The 25,107-nt window shown below is 43.7% G+C and overlaps 1 protein-coding gene across 3 annotated transcripts in view; it reads left to right on the forward strand.

Annotated features, from left to right (window-relative positions):
* Window positions 1-25,107, forward strand: part of ACO1 (aconitase 1) — a 44,912-nt gene that overhangs the window by 6,781 nt on the left and 13,024 nt on the right. For 2 of the 3 annotated variants that reach the window (XM_063321500.1, XM_063321502.1), the window contains exons 2-10: window positions 10,621-10,741; window positions 12,446-12,614; window positions 15,381-15,518; window positions 17,529-17,598; window positions 17,706-17,889; window positions 21,680-21,819; window positions 22,826-22,997; window positions 23,462-23,562; window positions 24,603-24,719. In XM_063321500.1, coding sequence (XP_063177570.1) covers window positions 10,645-10,741; window positions 12,446-12,614; window positions 15,381-15,518; window positions 17,529-17,598; window positions 17,706-17,889; window positions 21,680-21,819; window positions 22,826-22,997; window positions 23,462-23,562; window positions 24,603-24,719 — 1,188 coding nt within the window. In that variant the 5' untranslated portion in view covers window positions 10,621-10,644. Of the gene's footprint in view, window positions 1-807; window positions 943-10,620; window positions 10,742-12,445; window positions 12,615-15,380; window positions 15,519-17,528; window positions 17,599-17,705; window positions 17,890-21,679; window positions 21,820-22,825; window positions 22,998-23,461; window positions 23,563-24,602; window positions 24,720-25,107 lie in introns of those variants that run through there. The other variant, XM_063321501.1, reaches the window with a different exon arrangement.

Below are 25,107 nucleotides of genomic sequence, written 5' to 3' on the forward strand. Positions count from 1 at the left end.
CCTCAATTACTGAACTGAGTCCTTTTCCAGGAGAAGATGTTGAGATGTGACTAGTACTGTGTTTATGTTGGATACTCAGAAAAGTTACTTCAACTTAAGATTTTAAATCAACACATGCAACATATGTTTAAATCTCCTGTTAATCTTCTTTAACAAAAAATAAAAAAAAGTTAAGTTGCATACTTTGATCCTTTTTGTGGATCTGTATGAGACTAATATGCTCCAAGTATATTTGATTTAGTTCATTAACTTTTAAGCGAAGACAAGCAAAGAGGAGGGTACAGACACCCTTTTCCTTCTGTCCCCTTGGGCTTGTGCATAATTCCTATGTGATGACCATCAAATGGTGTGGTCTTCAGGCTGCCGTAGGGATCCACACACAGAGTACAGCCAGTAGGCATTTTTGCACTAATCTTTTGTTGCTGGTAAACATCTGAGCTCTCATGGCAAAAGCTGAGTTCACTGACTCACTCAGTACAGACGAAGTGAGGAACGTTGTTGTACTCAGATTTTGCTAGTGCAAATGCTTTGTTAGAGTATCCCAGTGTAAAACTTGTGTTGCCACAGAAATTTGAACCCTCCTGTGTCATATCTAGGGATAGCGACAGTATGGAACAGCTGTTGCTGCCAAGGGTTCATTCTCTACTCTGAAGGTCAAATGTTGCGTGCACAAAAAACAGCTTCCTTTTTTTTTTTTTTTTTCTTTATTTGGAAAGATATGACCTTGTCCAAATAAGTTCGCCCCTCTTGGTATGCATGATTAGAATCCCTCTGCACTTTTGCTTCTCTGGGGAAGAGAGAAGTCGAGCTGGGGGAGAGAAAAGCCAGCAGTCAGACTTTGTGTGGTGAGCTGGTGCGCGGTCTGCGGTGGCTTCGAGGCATGCTCCAGTAAGAGATGGAGCTGGGTGGCACAGCGCTAAGCACCTGTGTTGATGTGACAAGGTGAGTGGAAACCAGTATTGATAGCTAGGCAGTGTAGATTTAAAGATGATCAGCATTAGTGTGAGCCAAATTATCAGTGTTCACAGAACTGTATTAGTAGGCACAGGAAGGGCTAAAATAAAGCTATTGTTTGTCTGGTACAATTTATACAAGTCCTGCAACGCTTTGAGAAGGTTCCAGTAATGAGATTCTGCTGGTTTGTTGTTTTTTGGGTTTTGTTTGTTTTTTTTTTTTTTTAATCTCCCCAGTTGAACAATTTTCATAGATTTCAGTCAGCTGAAACCCCTGGAGTCCTAGGGCCATGTCCAGAATTGCACAAACACCAAGAACGTGTGTGTGGATCATTGTGGAGAGGGAATAGCTCGGGCTAGAGTTGCTGCTGTTTTCCAAGGCCAGGATGAGCCCAGCTTGTGTGCATGGCTGTTGGCTGTTATCATTAGAAACCTCTTAGTCTGTACTTCTGTCTTCCTGAGGGCCACTCGGTGGAATCCCATTTCAGATGTGACATCCACGCAAACAGTTCTGAGGTTGTTATGCAGAAGACCGAGTGCTTTCTTTGGTAGGTGTGATCAGTGCTTACTGTGGTGGCGTGGCACTGGCTGACAGATCTACGCTCCCCTGCCTGCTAGCTGACAGATTTATTTACATTTCAGTGCCTGCAAGACTTCAATAAATATTCTGTGCTGCAATAACAAGTTAATCTGTATCTATTGCAGTGATTACTTTAAAAAAAATCGGTGTACTCGGCCTGCAGAGTATTGCTTACTCACATCTTTGTGGTGGATCACTAGCTTGAGCTCTGTGCTCTGGCTGCTTGGCTTATAATTTACTCTCTGGAAACAGTTGCTGTGACTGAGGCTTCTCCAGCTCTGTGAAATTGCTACAGCAGTGATGCAAGTTGGTGTTTTTCCTAGGTAATTGACCTCTTGGGGGGGATTTCTAAATGGTTACAAGGTTGTCTCATGGTTACAAGAGTTGGTCTCATCAGTGGGACCAGGCATGTGAAAAGAACAGTGTTGAGGCTTTGGTCATCCCACAGTTTGGCGTATTTGTGTAACTCAGTGATGAAAGCGAGTTTGTACTGAAGTATCTCATACTGTGAGCTAAAAAAGCTGGGTTCAGGGGAGAGGGTGATGGCTGGCAAAGAAATGGTAATAAGTAGATAATGTGTCATAGCATCCTGAATTGCTGCTGTGGTTTGCCAAGACGCTGACTTGGATGGAAAATGTCACAGCTGCAATTTATACTTTGATGAGAATATGTGAACTGAGTACAGCAGACTCATTATGGTCATATCAAAGTAATGATCTCCTGCTTTATCTGTCAGGGAATATCCCAGCGTTTTCTGTCTTCAGCTATCCTTACACTTTCCCATGAGAAGTGGATGTGCATAAAATAAAGTTCTCAGCTTGGAAGGCAGAAAATAAAGCTCATCAGGAGCATAGCTGTCAAGGAGAGGAAGGAAGCAGTTTATTTTGATGGTGCTCAATTGTAGAAGCACAGAGTTTTCTTAAGGAGAGGAATAGCTGAGTAGTTAATGCTGTTAAAGAAAATGATACCTAAAACATGATGTGCTTGCATGCGGGATGGCTGTCTGCAAAGCTGGGAAGAGGAATCTCAGAAAATAACTTGTAGATGGGAATGTGAGAGGTGATATGTTTGAGAGGTGTGTGTTTGCAGTCTGTTCATTTGCTTACCTTTCTGCCTTCCCTGGGCATTCACCTTTTTTACTAGAAACTTCCGTTGTTTTCTTTGACAGAATTCTGGAATTGTTCCTTTCTTTTACAGTATGTTGCTGCTTTATACCTTGGACCTTCCTTTGTCACCATTTCTGCTATCTCTCTGTCTCAATCTAACTTCTAACTTCGTTATTGTCTTCAAAATACATGAAATGCGATTTGTGCTGGAATACTTTAAAATACCCCCATGAATGTGTTACACATAGTAGTATTCCCTGTGTCGTGGTTTAGCCTCAGACGGCAACAAAGAGCCACGTGCTGCTCGTTTGGGCCTTCCTAATACAGGAAGAATCAGAAGAAAAGGCAAGACTCTTGGGTTGAGACAAAGGCAGTTTAACAGGACAGCAAAGGGAACAAGCAAACAACAACAATAACACGGACAGAGGCATATACAAACACGAGGCATATACAAACACCATTACGGGACCGCCGCTCCCCCACCGGACCCGGGATGCCCCAGCCCGCTCCAAGCGGCGACTTCCTGCCCCCTCCCCCGGCAGCTCAGGGTGGGCATGGCTCACAAGGCATGGAATACCAGGGAAAATTAACCCTATCCCCGCCGGAACCAGGACATTATCCACCCCTTATTCCATACCATCTATGCCATGCCCAGATCTTACAGGTTCCAATGAATTGCCACCACTCTCCCCTGTCATATATATATATATACATATATATTCATGCAAATATAATGCCCTTAGTTTATGGGCCATCCCTCCAAAAGTGTCCGTTGAGCTCTTTTAATCCATGGCTTTGGGCTCCATCTGTTAGAACAGTCTCTCAGGGCAGGTGAGATGCTGGGTGGTGCTGGTCTGTTGCATGCTGTATTTTTTGGAGCTTGTGACTGGTGCACCCGGTGTGGCTCATGCACACGGTCCGTGGGCTGAAGATGTAGATCTTGAGGAAGTTGCTGGGCGCCAGCTGCTGAGGTCAATTCTTATCCCATCATCCCTGTGCCTTACTCATAGTACAACTGATAGCAATTATAGCAATGAGGACATACAGTGACAGTGTTACTTAGTAATTAACAACACACAATTTGATTCATTGGCTATTCTCACCTAAAATCAGATCCCCATGAGGTACACATCGGACTTTCCCATCCTGCCGCATCACCCACCAAGTGCACCCAGGTCCTTGGGCAAAAGCAATCCCACGGGTGGGTTTGCCTTTGCCTGAGGCAGGACTAACCCAGACTGTCTTCCCTAGCATGTTCTTCATGTGCACTACGGGGACTTTATCCCCTTCTACAGTATGTGGAAGTTTTGATTGGGCAGGGCCAGCCCCATTGGTAGATCCCCTGGGGTTAACTAGCCAGGTAGCTTTTGCTAAATGTGTATCCCAGTGTTTGAAAGTCCCACCACCCATTGCTCTCAGTGTAGTTTTTAACAGTCCATTGTATCGTTCTATCTTCCCAGAGGCTGGTGCGTGATAGGGGATGTGATACACCCACTCGATACCATGCTCTTTGGCCCAGGTGTCTATGAGGCTGTTTTGGAAATGAGTCCCGTTGTCCGACTCAGTTCTCTCTGGGGTACCATGTCGCCACAGGACTTGCTTTTCAAGGCCCAGGATAGTGTTCCGGGCAGTGGCATGGGGCACAGGGTATGTTTCCAGCCATCCCGTGGTTGCTTCCACCATTGTGAGCACATAGCGCTTGCCTTGACGGGTTTGTGGCAGTGTGATATAATCAATCTGCCAGGCCTCCCCATATTTATATTTCAGCCATCGCCCTCCATACCAAAGAGGCTTCAAACGCTTGGCTTGTTTGATGGCAGCGCATGTCTCACATTCATGGATGACCTGTGCAATAGTGTCCATGGTCAAGTCCACCCCTCGGTCACGAGCCCATCTGTATGTTGCATCTCTCCCTTGATGGCCTGAGGAGTCATGGGCCCACCGAGCTATAAATAGTTCACCCTTATGTTGCCAGTCCAGATCCACCTGAGCCACTTCAATCCTAGCGGCCCGATCCACCTGCTGGTTGTTATGATGTTCCTCCGTGGCCCGATTCTTCGGTATGTGGGCATCTACATGGCGTACTTTCACAACCAGATTCTCTATCCGGGCAGCAATATCTTGCCATAGGTCAGCAGCCCAGATGGGTTTGCCTCTGCGCTGCCAGTTGCCCTGCTTCCACTGCTGTAACCACCCCCACAGAGCATTTGCCACCATCCATGAGTCAGTGTAGAGATAAAGTACTGGCCATTTTTCTTGCTCAGCAATGTCCAAAGCCAGCTGAATGGCTTTCACCTCTGCAAACTGGCTCGATTCACCCTGTCCCTCACTGGCTTCTGCAACCTGTCGTGTAGGACGCCACACAGCAGCCTTCCACTTTCGATGCTTTCCCACAATACGGCAGGACCCATCAGTGAACAGGGCATATTTCTTCTCATTTTCTGGCAGTTTATTATATGGTGGGGCCTCTTCTGCACGCGTCACCTCCTCCTCTGGTGACATTCCGAAATCCTTGCCTTCTGGCCAGTCCGTGATCACTTCCAGAATTCCTGGGCGACTGGGGTCTCCCATTCCAGTTCGCTGTGTGATCAGTGCAATCCACTTACTCCATGTAGCATCGGTTGCATGATGTGTGGTGGGGACCCTTTCTTTGAACATCCAGCCCAGCACCGGCAGTCGAGGTGCTAAGAGGAGCTGTGCTTCTGTGCCAACCACTTCCGAAGCAGCTCGAACCCCTTCATATGCTGCCAGTATCTCTTTTTCTGTTGGAGTGTAGCGGGCTTCGGATCCTCTGTATCCCTGACTCCAAAACCCTAGGGGTCGACCTCGGGTCTCCCCTGGTGCTTTCTGCCAGAGGCTCCAGGTAGGGCCGTTCTCCTCGGCTGCGGTGTAGAGCACATTTTTAACATCTTGTCCTGCCCGGACTGGCCCCAGGGCCACTGCATGGACTATTTCCTGTTTGATTTGTTCAAAAGCTTGTCGTTGCTCAGGACCCCACTTAAAATCATTCTTCTTCTGGGTTACTTGATACAGAGGGCTTACAATTTGACTGTAATCTGGGATATGCATTCTCCAAAAAACCCACAATACCTAAGAAAGCTTGTGTTTCCTTTTTACTAGTTGGTGGAGACATAGCTGCTATTTTGTTGATCACATCCATTGGGATCTGACGGCGTCCATCTTGCCATTTTATTCCTAAAAACTGGATCTCCTGCGCAGGTCCCTTGACCTTACTTCATTTTATGGCAAAACCAGCTTTCAGAAGGATTTGGACTATTTTACTCCCTTTCTCAAAAACTTCTTCTGCTGTGTTTCCCCATACAATGATGTCATCAATGTACTGCAGATGTTCTGGAGCTTCACCCTGTTCCAGTGCAGTCTGGATCAGTCCATGGCAAATGGTGGGGCTGTGTTTCCACCCCTGGGGCAGTCGATTCCAGGTGTATTGGACGCCCCTCCAAGTGAAAGCAAACTGTGGCCTGCACTCCGCTGCCAAAGGGATTGAGAAGAATGCATTTGCTATATCAATCGTGGCATACCACCTGGCTGCCTTGGACTCCAGTTCGTACTGGAGTTCTAGCATGTCCGGCACGGCAGCACTCAGCGGTGGCGTGACTTCATTCAGGCCACGATAGTCTACAGTTAGCCTCCACTCTCCATTAGATTTTCGCACCGGCCATATGGGACTGTTAAAGGGGGAGCGAGTCTTGCTGATCACTCCTTGAACCTCTAGTTGACAAATCAGCTCATGGATGGGAATCAGAGAGTCTCGGTTAGTGCGATATTGCCGCCGATGCACCATCGTGGTAGCAATTGGCACCTGCTGTTCTTCGACCCTCAACAACCCCACAACAGCAGAGTCCTCTGAGAGACCAGGCAAGGTAGACAACTGTTTAACTTCCTCCGTCTCCAAGGCAGCTATGCCAAAAGCCCAACGGTACCCTTTTGGGTCCTTAAAATACCCTCTCCTGAGGTAATCAATGCCAAGGATGCATGGAGCCTCTGGGCCAGTCACAATGGGATGCTTTTGCCACTCATTCCCAGTTAGGCTCACTTCCGCCTCCAGTACAGTCAACTCTTGGGATCCCCCTGTCACCCCAGAAATACAAATGGGTTCTGCCCCTCTATAGCTTGATGGTATTAAAGTACACTGCGCACCCGTGTCCACTAGAGCCTTATACTCCTGTGGGTCTGATGTGCCAGGCCATCGAATCCACACCGTCCAATAAACCCGGTTGTCCCTTTCCTCCACCTGGCCAGAGGCAGGGCCCCTCTAATACTGGTCAAAGTATCCATTACTCACTTCTTGCATAAATGACTTGGAAGTTCCTTCAAGAGGATCAGAAGCAAGATCAGGCCTTCTGCTCTGTCTGGGGAACTGCCCACTGGAAACTGGGGCGGCACTTTTCCTGGAGGGATCCCCTTTTGTGGTTGTCCTTCCTTGCAACTCCTGTACCCGTGTCCACAGGGTCGAAGTAGGTTGTCCATCCCACTTCCTCATGTCCTCTCCGTGGTCACGCAGGTAGAACCACAGGGTGCCTCGTGGTGTGTACCCTCTGTACTCTCTCTCTTGAGTGGGGAAATGCCTGCTTCTAATAGCTGAGACGCTGGCCCGTGCAGGTGGGGAGTAGGACATAATTCTCTTCAAGTTGCTGGACCTTCCGTGACAGTTCCTCCACAGCTGAGACAAGGGGGGAAGAGAGACTTTCTTCATATCTCCGGAGCCGGCCAGCCACCTCATCCACCGTTGGTCCCTCTTCAGCTTTCCATTCCATTACTGCCAGTGAGTTGGCATATGATGATGGTGCGCTCCGTACAAACTTCCGCCACATGGGCCTTGTGCATTGCACCTCATCAGGGTCTGTGGGTAAGTCTGCATTGTCCAAGTCATAATAAATCATCTCCCGCACGGCTAATTCTCTCAGGTACTGGATACCTCTTTCCATGGTAGTCCACTTGCTTGGTTGACATACAACATCCTCACTGAAGGGGTACCTCTCCCTCACGCCTGACAGGAGTCATTTCCAGAGGCTGAGGGCTTGGGTCTTCTTCCCAATCGCCTTGTCAATACCGCCTTCCCTGGACAGGGATCCCAGCTGCCTGGCCTCCCTACCCTCTAATTCCAGGCTACTGGCCCCGTTATCCCAGCACCAGAGCAGCCAGGTGACAATGTGCTCACCTGAAAGTCGGCTAAAATCTTTTCGCATATCCCGCAGCTCACTCAAGGATAGGGATCGAGTAATTACCTCTGGTTCTGCCTCTTCCTCCTGCTCTCGTGATGACCCTGGTTCATCATCATCTCTTACTAAGTGAACTGATTTCTTCATGTACTTCTTCTTCTGTACGGGGGCAACTGATACTGGCACGGGTTGGTTCCCTGGTTCAGCGGCAGTGGCTGCCACAGGGGTTGGAGTAGCCACAGTGGCTGCCACAGGGGTTGGAGTAGCCACAGTGGCTGCCACAGGGGTTGGAGTAACTGCAGTGGCTGCCGCAGGGGTTGCAGTAGCCACAGTGGCTGCTGGTCTGGTCTCCATCTCTTCCCCCTGAGGGTGCTGCATAATTCTAAGCAGTGCCTGGTAGATACTGGCCAGGGCCCAGCACAGCGCGGTGAGTTGTGCCTCTCTAGAATAGCCACAGCATTTTCCCTTCAAATATTCTACCACTTTATCAGGGTCCTGTAATTGTTCAGGGTTGAACTCCCAGACCATTGGAGGTGAGAAGTTCTCTAGGTACCTGCCCATGTTCTCCCACATGCCATGCCACCCCTGACTATCCACCCTCGGAGCAGATCTCCGGGTGGCAGTCTTAAATAGCTGTTTAACCTTAAACAGGACGTGGAACACATTCAGCAGACATAACAATAGGACCAGGCTGGTTTGAGTATCCCAAGGATATTCAAAATTCTCAAAAGCTGTCATACCTGACCCGAAGGAGAAAAGGGAGGCAAAAGAGCTGGGGAAAGTGTCCCCCCCCCCGTTTCCCCCACAGACTGGGTGTAATTATTAATAAATTCTGAGAGGCAATGCCCAAGGTACAGACAGGACAGCAACACCACATAAAAGCCCCAAAGTAACTGTCTAACAAGTGATGTTATCATCTCATAAGCCGATATTGCACAGGACAACAAAATGATAATCCTCATCCCTCTCCCAGAAGTAACAAAAATCATCGGAAGGAGTACATAAGCCATATAGGAATTCACGTAACACAGCCATGAGAACAAACCAAGCAACATGGTGACCAGCGACTATTTGCCTAATACAATAAACGCATACAACACATTCGTTTTTTCAAGCTCTAGTTGAATTCTGTCGTTATCTCGACCCTTCGAGACCCTTCGAGCCCCACGTTGGGCGCCAAAAAGGACTGTCGTGGTTTAGCCTCAGACGGCAACAAAGAGCCACGTGCCGCTCGCTCGGGCCTTCCCAATACAGGAAGAATCAGAAGAAAAGGCAAGACTCTTGGGTTGAGACAAAGGCAGTTTAACAGGACAGCAAAGGGAACAGGCAAACAACAACAATAACACGGACAGAGGCATATACAAACATGATTACGGGACCGCCGCTCCCCGACCGGACCCGGGACGCCCCAGCCCGCTCCAAGCGGCGACTTCCTGCCCCCTCCCCCGGCAGCTCAGGGTGGGCATGGCTCACAAGGCATGGAATACCAGGGAAAATTAACCCTATCCCCGCCGGAACCAGGACACCCTGACAATAAATTAATTCACTCTTTCGCCTTGCATTAACTGTTTTTAAAGAATATTGGGCTTTGTGCATCCCCTTGCACCAAACAGTCTGTGAGGCCTGTCAAAGGATGTATATCTCATACCTTGTTGGTTTTGGGGTTTTTTTGTTTGAAAAACTAGGGTGAGGGAATATGATGTTACTTAAATGAAGACAGGAACAGTGCTGTGGGAAAACAACAATGAATCTGGAAATCAGACCTGTGATTATCTCTCTTCTAAAAAAAAAATTTTTGATCGTGACTGGGAATGTTGCCAGGCACTGGAAGAGAATTGTCCTTCCTGTTAAATCTTTAGCTTGCTCCTTGGCATGTATTGGCCTAAGTCAGTGCTCACAGAAGAGCCCTGGGCAGAGTTCAGGTCTTAAAAGTGTCTTAGGAACTGTTACGTTAGGCAGTTTGCATGCAGTTAACCTTTTCTTGGACTGAGAGATGTTTCTAGAGTGAATTTAGACCCCTCTATGCTAGTTGGCTTTGATATTAGGAATATCTCAGGGTACTTTAACTTGTATAAGTGAACCCTGAAAGTCTTACATCCCAGTAGAATGCTCTATCCAGGAAACCATGAGGACAGCCACAAAAAAGCAAAGATCTCAAACTAAAATGATCTTTACAGTAGAGTCTACTTTGATTTATTATTTTTTTTGGTGGTGATCCTAACAAATCTTGCTGAAATCAGGAGGGTTCCTTGTGTCTCTGGTAGTCAGGGTTTGTAATCTTAGTCTGTAACACTTTCTGGCTCAAGTAAAACTATTGTGTTTTCCGTTTTAGCTAAATTGTTCTCAATTTTGAATGCAAATGTCTCTCTGTTTAGCTTTAGACCAATGCCACTTAAGATGCAAATGTCTCTCTGTTTATCTTTAGACCAATGCCACTTAAGAAATGGGACCACATTGTCATGGTGGTTCCTGGATCATGAGGGCACAAAGGGCTGTCTAGAAGCAGCATAAAGAAGAGAATAGTGCAGACCTTGAAGGTCCTTTGTAAACCCTGTGGTGTATCCGTATTTTTCACAATGCTTTTATCATCTTGCAGACCTTTTATTTCTGAGAACGTGTTAGAAGTAGATTTGTAGGGAAAAGGGCATGGCTGACACAGACTGTGGAGGACGGAGGACCTTTTTGCCTGGTACAGGCCTTGTATGTGGGACAAGATACATTGCGGGACTGTGGGACATGTACTTTGTATGCGGGACAGATGTTGTGAAAATGGCTTTCATTTTTTTTCATTTGTGTTTCAGGGACATTAAGAGTCTTGCATAACCATGAGCAACCCTTTTGTACGGATTGTGGAGCCGCTGGACCCTAAGCAACCTCTGAAGAAGTTCTTTAATCTGAGCAAATTGGAAGATGTGAGATATGGTATGTTGACAACATAAGGAAAGCATTTCGTTACTGTTGATGAATAGAACCTGAAGAGGTATTGCAACATTGGATAATACTTGGTCTCTGGACAAAACTATGAATTCAAAAGATGGTTCTTGGAAACAAAATTTTACCAAGACTTAATTCTGGAAATTTAGAACTATGGAAATACTGGCAAGATCACAGTATTATTTTCTCAACATGCTGTGCACACAACAGTCTTGTTTTTCTTGAGTGGTTGAGGAGGACTAGGCAAAACTAAGGGCACAAGTTATCTTATATACTGCTATGCTATTGTGAAAGGCTGGAAAGGACCTAACACTGATATGACTGAATCATCCAGAAAGAGTAGTGGCTAAGAAATACTTTCTTTAGTTCCTGCGGCACTTCCTGCATGTACTTAGGCATCTTTCATGTGGCACTGGTAAAAATCTTACAGTCCGTGCCACTGGCTTACAAAGTGAGTATCTATAGCTTATAGCTCTCTGTGTTGGGTGCTTTTTTCTCTTTCAGAAAGGAAACAGGTGATGAAAGAGTATGCAGGAAGCATAGGAGGAACATTTTCTCTGAACATCAGCAATACATGTCCATTTCAGGCTCAGATAGTGAACAGTTGAAGTCGGACATGTGTGAAAAGCAGAGATGAGTGTTAAAAAATAGACAAACACATGTATGGTATTACCAGTTGATCCATTCCAGAATTACAAGAGTGATAAACTTCAGATTCTTTAAAGAAAAAAGGATGCAATTCTCACTATCCAGCGGAAAAATGGTATAACTTAGCAACAGAAGAATGGGGCAGGGGGAGGAAGGAGAAGATTAAAAAAAAAACAAAACAAAACCACCACCAGCACCAAAAAAAAACAAAAAACAACCAAAAGAATCCCAAATTATTCTGAATGACTGTGTCCTAAATAATAGTTGGGGGTTTTTTTGATAGCAGTAATGAGGTCTCGCTGTGATTAAGTCAACTTTTGTGTCTTGGGGGCCCTGTATAGAAAGTTGGGACAAAATTCTTGAGATTTTTGACTGTAAATATTCTGAGAGGAAATCAAACAGCTATTATTACAGTGGACATGAGGAGGAAGGACAGAGGAACCTTTTTTTTTTTTTTTTTCACGCCCATTGCTTGTAGTAAAGCTAACAGTACTGCTCTAATAATATTTTATGTTCTCTTCTATAAATATTTCTATCTTGAAGTAAAAGAAGATCAGCAGATGTGCAGTCTTACTGCCATTCAGTTTCATTCTCCATCTTTGGAGAAGAAGAGACTGCCTAGACCACTAAAGCTATGCTTTCCAACATGTCAGGTAGAAAGTTATGGTTTTCTAATGCATTTATATGACCGTGTTCAGCGGCAAGAATGAGAGGAAACAAGGTGAGCACAGCATGTTTTCAGAGTAATATTGCTGTGCAGGATGGAAGAGCTGTAGAAGAGTCCTTTTAGCAAAGATGTCTACTGTTTCACAGGGACTGAGGTAATAAATCTGCTCAAAGAAATGGGTGGAACAGGTCAGTTAGCACTGACCTGCTGACAAAGCTGGATGCTAGAAAAGGGTGTCTGATTATTTGGGATAAAGCCTTGAGAGAACATGGGGATAGCACTCAAGGACCCATCTACCCCAGGTGTGGAAATCTGCACTTGCTAACATATGCCCTAAGGTAAAAACTGAATTCGTTTCTTGCCTCTTGCCCATGCAGCACGCCTGCCGTTTTCTATTCGAGTCCTCTTGGAAGCAGCAATCCGTAACTGTGATGACTTTCTAGTGAAGAAGGAAGATGTTGAGAATATTCTCAACTGGAAAGTGGTGCAACACAAGAATGTTGAAGTTCCATTTAAGCCTGCAAGAGTTATTCTGCAAGACTTCACGTGAGTCTGATGCTCTCCAAAGCTAGGAAGAGGGGGTCTTGAAAGTGCGGCAACGCTCAACTTGGTGTGGAGGGGTGAGCTGAGGGAAAGAATAGCAGTGAAAAGTTTGGAGAGACCTTCTTCATCTTTCCTGGTTGTCATGCTACAGACAACACTTGGAGAGGCAAACACTCATGATAAAAGCATTAAATGAAGTGCTTCTGGGATGGAGAAATAAATATCTTTATGAAATTCTTCAAAACAGAGGGGAAGAAAACGGGATGGAGAAATTGCATCCAAATGAGTGAATTCAGAGTTTAGAGGTTGTGTTGCTGTCGGGAGGGGTGTGTTGGTGTGTTTCTGTGTGTATGTGTTTTCCCCGTCAGCCGACGTCCTCTTACTTTGAATTTTCTACCCTTTTCAATTCTCAAATTTTCAATTTGTAGCCCACATCATTATTTTCTCTCTGAGTCAGTATTATTCCGCATATATTTTTAAAGACTTCTCTGCTACTGAAGAAATGAATGTCCATTTTTCTCCAGAAATGCAAATTGACATTCCTACCAAATGGACTCTGAAAACTCTGTAATAGTCCTTGATACATGTGGAAGGTCAATTTTCATATGGAACAGTAGCTTCTAACTGTTTAATATAGCATTTGACTTGCAAGTCCACTGTGCTTTGTACCTTTGTCCTGTGCCTTTGCAAGAGAGTTTAGTTCATCTGTGACAAGACCCATGCTGCTAAGCTGTCAGTTGACTTTATTTCTCAGAACAGTAAAGTATCTTAGCTGTCATACCTTCTGTTTTACATTTTCCCAAAGGTTGGCCAGGTGCTACAGACTAAGTACAGCTCAACTCCTAAAGATACTAGGAAAAATTGGCAAAACCTCAATTGAAAAAAAAGCTAATTCCCAAGCTATTTTTTACCCACTGGGTGTTGTTAACATTTGGAAATGCTGAAGCACAGAGGAAGCCAAACCTTCAAGGCAAACGTTGTTCTCATTGTTCCTGCACTTCTTTCTTGTCCCCTGCTCTCCTGCTGAGTTTCAAAATTTTGCCTGTAAGTCTGCAGAGCCGCTGCATTCATGAAAAACGATCTCTTGAACAGACTCCTGAGTAGGATCTTTTGGAAAAGGCAGCTTTCCAGAAGCTATACAACACTCCCTTCCTCCCGCCCCTGCTCCCTCCTAAATCCATCTAGGTAGTAAAATAGCATTTGCTATTTTCGTTGGAATATTCATATCCTGGGATGACAAACTGCTTCAAACTGCTGAATGACACCAGTTAGTCCTGTCAAGGCTACATAATTTGGGCCCCTTTTTCAGTTTGTTTTTCTAAACACATAGGATTTTCAAGGTAAAATTCTGTGGGAATTACAGACCCTTTTCTCTTCTTTTGACATTATTTCTGATATATTTTAAAATTGTAATAGTTTCCTTATAATCATAGTTGAAAATATAGACTTTCAGTGCTTTGGACTGCTCTTGCAGAAATGTAGTGTTCTCAGTGGGTTACTGAATGATGCCAGATCCTTGGGAGCATGTCACAGTCTGCTCTTCTTGTCTCAGCAGCCAACAAAATCAGATAAGCTAGTATGCAAGAGGGTTTCCCAAACTGATGCTAGTACATACCTGGGTAGAAGCTGAGAATGTATGTGCTGAGAAGCGCCAGAAACTTTGTTAAAATAAACATGTGTGATCTGTTAGGAAGGTGGGTATTGAAGTGCCAGAACATCTGGTTACTAGTCCTTGTTTGCTGATGTCTAAACTTGGATTGGAAGTGGTGGATGGACAGAAGACTTGTGCGTTACTTTGACCCTCTGCATAGTTTACCTACCTCACTTAGGAAGGAAGGTTTAATTTAGGCATTTAAAAATTGTTTTGGATAAATGAGACATACAAACAGAGAGAAAAAGGTCTGTTAACTTTTTTCTGAGTCACTTGGAGTTCAAGGCCTTGCAGGATTGTCACGAGGTATGTGAGAAGACAAAAATGTGAATGTTGGCCCATAGCCTGAAAACGTGCTGTTTGAATGTCATTTGTGATACAAGGTCTTTTGTCAGTGGTAAGTGCAAGATTTTGTTAGTAAAGATGATTCATACATCTTATTTCTGCCTTTCATGTTTGTCCAATGATCTGCCAGGGCAGTTAAATCCACTTCTGAAAATACAGTTATTCTGCAAAGGTATTTTGCAGTCATGTCCTTTGTAATTTAAGAAATCCGATGCCCTGCTCTGCCAGTTTTTACTTGAAGTGTGGAAGGTACCAAACAGCCCTAATTATGGAGAGGACTCTCCTGTGCTTTGCAAAACTTGGAAGAGATGACCCTTGCCTTAAAATCAGCTAAATAAACATAGCAAAGAATCAAAGAAAGGACATTGTTGTTTTCTCTCTCCCCCCTTCCTTTTTAAACAGACTGGGGAGGAGAGAGAGAACAGAGCAAAAGAAGAGAAACCAGTTCAAGGTCCCAAAGGAATGCTGACTAGGAGTAAGTTTCCAGATTCCCAGCCAAGCTTGTTACTTGATGAATTTTGGTTTTAGCTTTTCGTTCTTACAGGGCTCAGGATATAGACACAGTTCCGTCCCTTCTGCTCTTATGACTTTGTCTTCCCGAGGGTACTGTCTCTGACATAGAGTAATGATCCCAAGACTTAGGGGAAGGCTGCAGTTTGCTATGTATGGGACAGGAGGTATCTGTTCTGCATCTCAGGGTCTCGGTTGCATTTGTTTTGTTGTTTTTTTCATTTCCAAATGGTTTCATCTTGCCTATTTCTCTTCTCTTTTAGTGGGGTGCCTGCTGTGGTTGACTTTGCTGCGATGCGTGATGCTGTGAAGAAACTTGGTGGGGACCCTGAAAAAATCAATCCTATCTGTCCTGCTGACCTAGTGATAGATCACTCAATCCAGGTTGATTTTAACAGGCGGTAAGGACACAAAGTAACTCTTACTTCTTAATAGTAATAAGTAAGCTGGATCCAATTACTGATAAAAAAGGAAGCTCCATTAGTAATATTCTTAACATTTGGATTAAAACATCCTAGACTCTAAGATGTGTTTAGGTTAGACTGTTGTATCAATTGCTGTGAATTAGAGAGGGGAATTCTGTTTTTGCTGTGGTGCGTCTCCCAGCAGCACAAGCCTGGACTAAATGTTAATAGAAACAGGCTCAGTCCAGACCTGTGGTGATCGTAATTTTCCGTAATAATACTGCATTATTATTAGTTGCTCAGAAATAGCTTTTTTCCACATGCACTTTCTTGACCCTGCAGTGCTTTTTGGAAAGCACAAACAAGAATGTCTCCTTATTTATATAAGAATAGACTTGAGCAGCCCTAGCCCAGCTCTGAGGAACTGTTTGCGAGTTCAGTGCCTCCATGCAGAAGAGCAAAAGGCGCTGATTAATACGGCCCCTCTAAATACAGGAAAGAAACATAATGCTATTCAGTCCTCAGCATGCTACAAAGAGACAAGCACTCACTAGACCTACAGTGAAATACAGGACCAGGACATGGGTTCTTCTGTTCTCCCTGGTATCTAAACATGGACCTACTGAACTAGTCTTCCAAACAGATCCTGCAATTACATGTTTCTTAGTGGTTTCCTTCCATCTCCCAAACTCCTGAAGTTTTTTGGTCTGCAGTTACCTTGCCTGCTATAATACTCTGTATTTATTGTTGTCTATAGGAGACAGTTTTGAAGCGGGCCACTTAAGTTATAGCATTGCAAAGAAGGAAATTCCTAGAAGGTGGAAATTAAAGAACATAAAGAGCACTTTCTCAGTGGCAATATTTAGAGGCTTCTTTAGAATAAAAATACTGAACTTCTGAGCAGAAATGTATTGTGAAACCTGCTTCATAGAAGAATGTTGCCAGACAATTTTTAAACACAACTTTTTTCCTACTTTGTTTAAACTGTAGACTAGTAAGGATACAAATTCTCACTGATGCCATTTTGTAGTTGGCAGGGGAGAAAAAGGGTCAAAAAATTTTGACTTACATAACTGTTGAAAATTAACTCACTTCAACTTTTTTTTTCTAGAAATCTATTCTTAATATAACAGTAAGGAGTTTAGAAACAGATGCAAAATTAGAAATAATCACCTGAAGTCTGATCTCTGGGATAATGGGTGTTCTAGCACTAATCTATTAAACTAGAAACCTAATCCTTTCTATTTTCAATTTGCATCACCTCATTTTTTAAGATCTTCAGGAAACAGTGTGGTGTTTTTGTGGACAAGATATAATTTCCTCTCTACCATAGGACAAAATCAACTATTATGTTTTTTTCTGTATTATTTTAATAACATTCATTTTATGTTATCAGTAGTATCCAAGACTTCATTTAGGTAATTTGTAGCTAATAGTTACCTTCTGACACAGCCTTAATTTATTTCTATTAGGCTAATATATATATGGAGAGAACATTGGCCAGCCCTACACTTCACTTCTTTCAATCTCTTCAGGCCTAAGTTAGGCAGCTGATTCAAGTGAAAAGTTTGTTAGCCCTGTCTACTTTGAAACATAGGGGCTTCAGGCAGCACTGCATAATCAGTGATAACCTCTTTTTAACAGGGCAGTTGTGTTCCAGTTCCCTTTACTGCTTTACTGATTGGGTCTGATTTAGGTGTTGGAAGCTTCACATTGCTCTAACACGTAGTGTAGCTTTTCCCAAGCTACAAGTTTTAGGCCTGCCACTTATGTACTATGCAGATTAGCACTCACATTTGAACCAGACATCAGGTATTACCTCTAAAGATTTCTTGAATCCTGTTCATTGGTTGCCTGCAGTTCACAGCTGCAGTGAGATTATAAAGATGAGACTGATCAGCATTAACATTAGCTAATACTCTTCCTTCCTTTCAACCTTTGGGTATATCTGACCAGACATAAATTTCAGGTGAATTGGTTCTGACAGCTGATTGTTTTCACTTGCAGATCAGACAGCTTGCAGAAAAATCAGGACCTGGAATTTGAAAGGAACAAAGAAAGGTTTGAATTCTTAAAGGTACTGAAAGAATTAATCCTATTTGCACAGAGAAAAGTGCAATGAACAAAAGTTCTTCCAGTGCTCATGTGTGTTAAAATTTTTTTACTCAATTTGTTTTGTTTCAGTGGGGCTCTCAGGCTTTTAAAAACATGAGGATTATTCCGCCAGGCTCTGGGATCATCCACCAAGTGAACTTGGAGTACTTGGCAAGAGTGGTGATGGATCAGGATGGCTACTACTACCCAGACAGTGTGGTGGGCACTGACTCGCACACCACCATGATAGACGGCTTGGGAGTGCTTGGCTGGGGTACGTGCAATAGCGTATCATGAATAGTCTGTTGGCTGACTAAGCTGTGTTTCAGACAGTGAATTGTGAGTTTACTCTGCCTGTCATATTAGCCCCCTCCCAGTCTCTCGCTCACTCCTCCTTCCAGCAGAATGGGGGAAGAGAATCATAAGGGCAAATGCAGGAAAAAAACTCATGGGTTGAGACAAAGACAGTTTAATAAGTGAAGGCATGGGGGTAGGGGAGAAGGAAACAAAACCAAGTGATGTAAAGACCATCAGTCACCACTTCCCACCAGCACACCAAAGGCCAGCCAGTCCCTGGGCAACAGCTACTTTGGAAAAATTCCTCCCACTCCCCACCTCCCAGTTTTAATGCTGAGCATGATGTTATATGGCATGGGATATCTCCTTGTTTTAGTTCGGGCCATCTGTCCTGGCTGTGTCCCCTCCCAGTGTCTTGCCCACCCCAGCTTACTTGCTGAGGGGCAGAGTGAGAAACAGAAAAGACTTTGACACTGTGTGAGCACTACTCAGCAATACTGGTGAACGTTACAGTGAAAATATTGGTGTGTTACAAGCACTGGTTTAGTCACAAATCTAAAACACAGCACTGTGGGCTGCTGTAAAGAAAAGTTATCTCCTTGCCAGCCAGACATATCACACAGACTAACCCCAAATTCAAGGAGCCTGATAAGGTCTCGTTCAGTTATTTAAGACTTTGTAACTAACCTCCCTGTTCTTATAGCAGCCTCAGATGATATCTGGTGCAGGTGTTGTTGTTTGGTTTTGTTTCTTTTATATATTTTCTGTTCTGCATTTCAATCACAAGATAGCAGGCAAGGAAAATATTAATGCTTCTGGAAGCATCTTAGTCATTTGGGAAGGCAAGGGAGTTGATGCATCCTTTTGTTCCTTAGTCACTTAGCTACTTTTAAAGTGCTGCCTTATCAAAAGGTACTGTGATTGGTCTATTAAAAAGAAGATGCTGAAAGCTGAGTTTGAGTCAGTTACATACGGACAGAGGGGCCATTGTGAAAAACAGCACTATGAAGTATGTTCCAATACCAGTAGTCTGCACAATACTTGTTACAGAAATAAATACTAATAATTCCTTTTTTGGCTTGTAGCGGCAAACTGCAGCATTTGGATTATTAACTAAATAAGTAGATATGAAATTAAAGTATTTGCAATCATCACACACATCATAGCAAAAACTTCAGTTGAGCTTTTTATCTTCCTGTGATATGGTGATAGAAGTCCTACTGAAATAGGTATCATAGGATCATAGAATTGTTAGGGTTGGAAGGGACCTTGAAGATCATCTAGTTCCAACCCCCCTGCCATGGGCAGGGACACCTCCCACTAGATCAGGTTGCTCAGAGTCCCATCCAGCCTGGCCGTAAAAACTTCCAGGGATGGGGCATCCACCACCTCTCTGGGTAACCGCTTCCAGTGTCTCACCACCCTCATGGTGAAGAACTTCTTCCTAACGTCCAATCTGAATCGACACATCTCTAGTTTTAATCCATTCCCTCTAGTCCTACCATTACCTGGCATCCTAAAACGTCCCTCACCAGCTTTCCTGTAGGCCCCCTTAAGATACTGGTAGGCCTCTATAAGGTCTCCTCGGAGCCTTCTTTTCTCCAGACTGAACAACCCCAACTCCCTCGGTCTGTCTTCACAGGACAGGTGCTCCAACCCTCTCATCATCCTCGTGGCCCTTCTCTGGACATGTTCCAGCATGTCGACATTTCTCTTGTAGTAGGGGCTCCAGAACTGGATGCAGTACTCCAGGTGGGGTCTCACGAGAGTGGAGTAGAGGGGCAGAATCACCTCCCTTGACCCGCTGGCCACGCTTCTCTTATTGCAGCCCAGGATACGATTGGCTTTCTGGGCTGCAAGTGCACATTGACGGCTCGTGTTGAGCCTCTCGTCTACCAGCGCCCCCAAGTCCTTTTCTCCAGGGCTGCTCTCAAGCCAGTCACTGCCCAGCCTATGTCAGTGCTTGGGATTGCCCCAGCCCAGATGGAGGACCTTGCCCTTGGTGTTGTTGGACTTCATGAGGTTGGCATGGGCCCACCCCTCCAGCCTGTCAAGGTCCCTCTGGATGGCATCCCTTCCCTCCAGCATGTCACCTGCCCCACACAGCTTGGTGTCGTCGTCAAACTTGCTGAGGGTGCACTCTATGCCACTGTCCATGTCGCTGATGAGGATGTTAAAGAAGACTGGTCCCAGTACTGATCCTTGAGAGACTCCAGTTGTCGCTGGCCTCCACTTGGACATGGGCCTATTGACAGCCACTCTTTGGGTGCGGCCGTCAAGCCAGTTCTTTATCCACTAAATTGTCCATCCATCAAACCCATATTTTATTAGCTTGGAGGGACAAATACGGAAGACACTGTGTTTTTAAACAGCATTTACTAGTTCACAAAGGTGCTTGTCAAGTTCCAAGTACCACATGCGACAGAAGTAGGACATTGTGTTTTTTCTAAATCCACCTATACTACTGTAGCAATATTGGTTGATTGAGACTTTCCATCAAGGGTGGAAGAATACCTGCTGGCTTGGAATACAAATGTAAACAAGTTCACTTTATTTAAAACAATGACATCTTTGGGATAAGATTCTGTATTTGCTTGCACCTTACACATGGAGCCATCATTTGGATGATGTCACAACACTAATAGGTGCTTGAAAGAGTGTGTCTGTAAATTTACCCTTGTTTTTCTCCAGAATTTGAAAAGTATGTCTGGGCATAGTCCATACCACACACGCTCAAAGTGCGCGCTCTTATATCCAGCATTTCTTGCAAGTGGCTGGTAGTGCTGAACTTCCTTCATGCCTGTCTGTGGTAGCCTGTTAGTCATGTTGGCTAACTTGACTGTTTAAAAATGATTCAGCACCTACTGAAAGAAGTTACGTGATTGGATCTGTCACAGAATTATCTTTTTAATTAACATAGGTACATCATTTTGTACATAAGCAACTATACAAGCAATTTGTTATAGCTCAGCATTAATTAAGCTAAACAAAAGGTAGAAAGAGGTTTGAAAGTGAAAGATAAACATGAGAGGGACTTTCTACAGGCAAAAAGTTATGAAACTGCTGCCTAATGCCAAATTGCTAGTAAATATGTTTTTTCTAGATTGCTTATGATGTCTTGATAGTTTACCTTATTAAATTAGCAAAATGAAGTAGTCACTTGAATTGCATTCCTCTGATACTGAAGGTGTGCTTACACAAAGGTTTCCACCTGTGCATGGCCGAGCCTTGTTGAAACTTAATAGACATAAGGAAGGTATTTCTATCTTAACAAGGAGCTTTTCTGTTAGTATTCTTTAGAACAGTCTATCCTCTTTAATAATCTTTCCTTCCTTCAAAATAACTTTTAAGTTTTTGTTTGATGACCATTAGTCATGGTTTGCATACATTTCACTCAAGCACACCAAGTTCAATGCCACGTCAGTCGTTCTTTGTTTATGCGTTGCATGTTTAAGTCATTAAGTAAAACCTTTACATCTGCTATTGTAAAAGCCAAGTGTCCTTGGAGTAAGTTACTTAGATGTACCTAATATCCTATCTAATGGCTGAGAAACAAGGATGAAGAAAGAAATTAACCCAACATTGCAGAAACTGAAGCAAGATGAGGAGTCCCCCTCAGCAGAAGGCTAAGCCCTCTGTCTGTCTGTCTTCTCTCCCTTTTCACACTTTAAATCGAGTAATCATCAATCAATCGTACTTCATGGGTTTATCTTTGATATGTTACTATCTCTCCGAATAGCTGGATTGTCTACTCCTGTTGTGTACAGGTGTTGGTGGCATTGAAGCAGAAGCAGTGATGTTAGGCCAGCCGATCAGCATGGTGCTTCCTGAGGTGGTTGGCTATAAGCTGGTAGGAAACCCTCAGCCGCTGGTAACGTCCACTGACATTGTGCTCACCATCACCAAGGTAATGAACGTGTCTGCTGTTTTGACAGTACTGCTGAAATCTATGCACGTTCTGTAGGAGAGAGCTACTGTACTGTATGTGTAGGAGCCCTGCGTGTGCTTCCACGTAGTCATTCTGGACTTCTTTGAAGCTTTATTACTCTGTGTGGGTTGGAATCACCTGCCCAAGGACAACTGCAAATTTGCTAGGCAAATCTGTTTTCCCGAAGTCAGACAAAATAGAACAGAGAGCTGATGTCTCATGGCCCATTGCAATCCTTGTGTGTAGACCTATTTTGGATCAACAGTGCTTGTAAAAGGATCTTGCTTCTGTACTGCCTCAAAAGAAACATGATGACTTTCTTTTTTGAAGTTCCCGCTTAAAATAAGGCAATGTGAAACCTGAAAACAGACAGTAAGCACTGCAGTCTGATTTCTTTGGTCTGTGGGTGTTTGGGTCATGTGTCATATGTTCAAAATATCTTTATTCACTTTGTGGGTTGTGACTGAAGAGTATTACTGGGTCAGAATTAATGTTGTTGGAGGTCAGAAATCTGGCACACATGTTCGCCATAGGATGCTCTCTCTAGAGAGAACCTCCAAATGGGGAAAGCCAATAGTTTTTTGTGAGTTCGTGTAGATACTATGTGTGTTCGGTTGTTTACACATTGATTCATGTACTTGTGCAGTTGGCTCTTCCTGTTTCCTCATCTTCCACTGTGGGCTGAAGAGCCCACAGTGTTCTCCTCCCCTTAAAATGTCATATTGAGAAAAATACAGTTGTTATAAGATAGATTTTAATTTAAATGAGAGGAAGAGCAAATTTAGAAGGAATACACCCCTGTGTTGTAACTTATTATTGAAACTTTACATCTCTGTGAACTCACCTTCATGATTTAGTTTACCAAAGCTTCCTGGTTTCAAATGTCTATAGAAACCTTCGAAAAAGATTTCTCTGAAGTTGAAAGCTGGATTTCATAACATACACACTCAGGTTGTTTGACACAGGCACTGTATTTTTATAACAGCACCTTCGCCAAGTTGGAGTTGTGGGTAAATTCGTTGAGTTTTTTGGTCCTGGTGTAGCCCAGCTGTCAATTGCGGACCGAGCCACTATTGCCAATATGTGTCCAGAGTACGGCGCAACAGCTGCCTATTTTCCAGTGGATGATATAAGCATTGGGTACCTGATACAAACCGGTGAGTGTAAGAAGAGACCACAAGTTAAAGGTGTAACTGAAAGCAAGGACTCCAGGCCTATATGTTGTAGTCAGCAATGGAGTTGAGTCAGATGGAGCCTTCTGAGCTTGAGTGCTTTTTTTTATCCATACTTGCTTATTCAGTCTGCTTCTTGGTTTTAGAGTCCATATTTAGGAAAAGCCAAGTTTTAGACTGTTTCACAGCTAACTGCCTGCTTAGCCCTGCATGAACCTAGCTTGTCCAGACAACAGATGCAGGAACTTAAGTTTTTGTTCTGCAAAAGCCACTAAGTCTGCTCAATTGCTTTGCTTCTAGTGAGTCTTTAATATTGGTGCTGAAAGGGTCTTGTAATGTAATGTACAGTGTGAAGTGAAATAGCCTGTTATGCATTTTTTTTTCTGTCACATAGTAGTTCCTCAACTGTGTTTGCATTTTGTTTTTGCTATATCTGACTTTCACCGTAGGCCGTGATAAAGAGAAAGTTATGTGCACAAAAAGGTATCTTGAGGCTGTGGGAATGCTGAGAGATTTCAAGAACTCCTCTCAAGATCCGGACTTCACACAGGTTAGAAACTACTCTGTCTTCTGGCTCCTTGCTTTATGCCCGGCCCTATTTTAATGTGACAAATGTCTGTTTTTCGCTGAAACTAAGAAATAATCAAGGGACTTCTTATCCTTTGACTTGGTCCATGGAGCTGTCTTAACTTAGGGCCCAGTGGAATGAGTCAGCTGGCTCTCCAGGTGTGAAAACTTGGGCATAGGTATAAATTAGCTCTCAGTTGAGCTCTGGCTGGTGCAGATTGTGCAATTCGATCCATGTAGTTTTGAAAAATCCAGTCCAGACTCAAACACAGCTCTGAAGATAGTGTGGATGTTGTTTGTGTAAGCCTTGTCCCAGTTTATCCTTCTTCTGTTCAGCACCTTATTTTACTGTGTGAATCAGAATAGTTAGAAGCTCTGTGTGGTAACCGCAGACCACACGAGACGTTTTCTATGCAAGAAAATCAAGATCTTATTCTGTATCCAGGAAACTCAAGAATATTCCTGGTTTTCTCTACAGTAAGAATTTATCTTGTAACTTAGGTTCGAGTTTGCACAATTATACAAAAACCTTATTAAATATGGAAAGATGCAGGGCACTATAAAAATAAATTTCAGGCATGGGTGAGGAATAGGAAAATATGATAATCTCTGCTTCATAATAGACTGAACGTTTTCCCCAAGGCCGAGATGAATAGTATGCTTTGGTTTATGCCAGTACCAGGATTTCTTCACACCATTGTTTTCTGAAGAGGACCCTGCTGCTAGCATGTGAAAAGACATAATTCTCAAAATCATCTGTATTGTTTAGAGGCTTTAGTCACACATCGGGTTTTCAGTAACTGGGGTACTCTTGAGAGCCATACCTGGGACCTGGCAAGGTCTAAAAGCAGAACTGTTCCTTTTCTTCTGATCTTTCCCTTCTCTTTGACAATTTCTGCAAACAAACATAAAGATGTGCAGACTTAGCCTTGGTTCAACAGCAGAGGTAAGCATACCTGTGCCTTAACTGGCTTCAACTTGCCATGCAGTGCTGAACTGCTCTCTGTTCCTCTTCCTGAATAGGTTGTTGAGTTGGATCTCCATACTGTTGTGCCTTGCTGCAGTGGACCAAAAAGACCTCAGGACAAAGTTGCTGTGTCAGATATGAAGAATGATTTTGAGACTTGTCTGGGAGCCAAGGTAGAGACTAGGAACATTTGGGCATACAACTAATGCATGCTGCTAAAAGTTGTCTAGTGTTCAGGAACTACATTCTGGGGTTAACTTGTGTGTTGTTTGTTTGCCTATTGAAAAGTAAATGAGGATGTTCGGGATGTAAATGTTGTGATGTAAATGAAGATAGCATCAACAATGGGTAGTTTAAAGTTGGGGTAATGCTTCTCTGACATGAAGATGTTTGTGTCCTTTTGAAGTATTAGTTCTTTTTGATTTTAGGTCAGTCTTAGGCCTAACATGGTTTTGACATACATAGGGATGTCCGTGAACTAGCCACAGTGGGTGTTTTTAGTAGAGTGGACTAAGTAGTTACTGCACTGAGCTCTGTTAACTACCCAGCTCTTCAGCTTTC

This window comes from Chroicocephalus ridibundus, chromosome Z (genome assembly GCF_963924245.1).
Source record: "Chroicocephalus ridibundus chromosome Z, bChrRid1.1, whole genome shotgun sequence".
Lineage (NCBI taxonomy): Eukaryota > Metazoa > Chordata > Aves > Charadriiformes > Laridae > Chroicocephalus > Chroicocephalus ridibundus.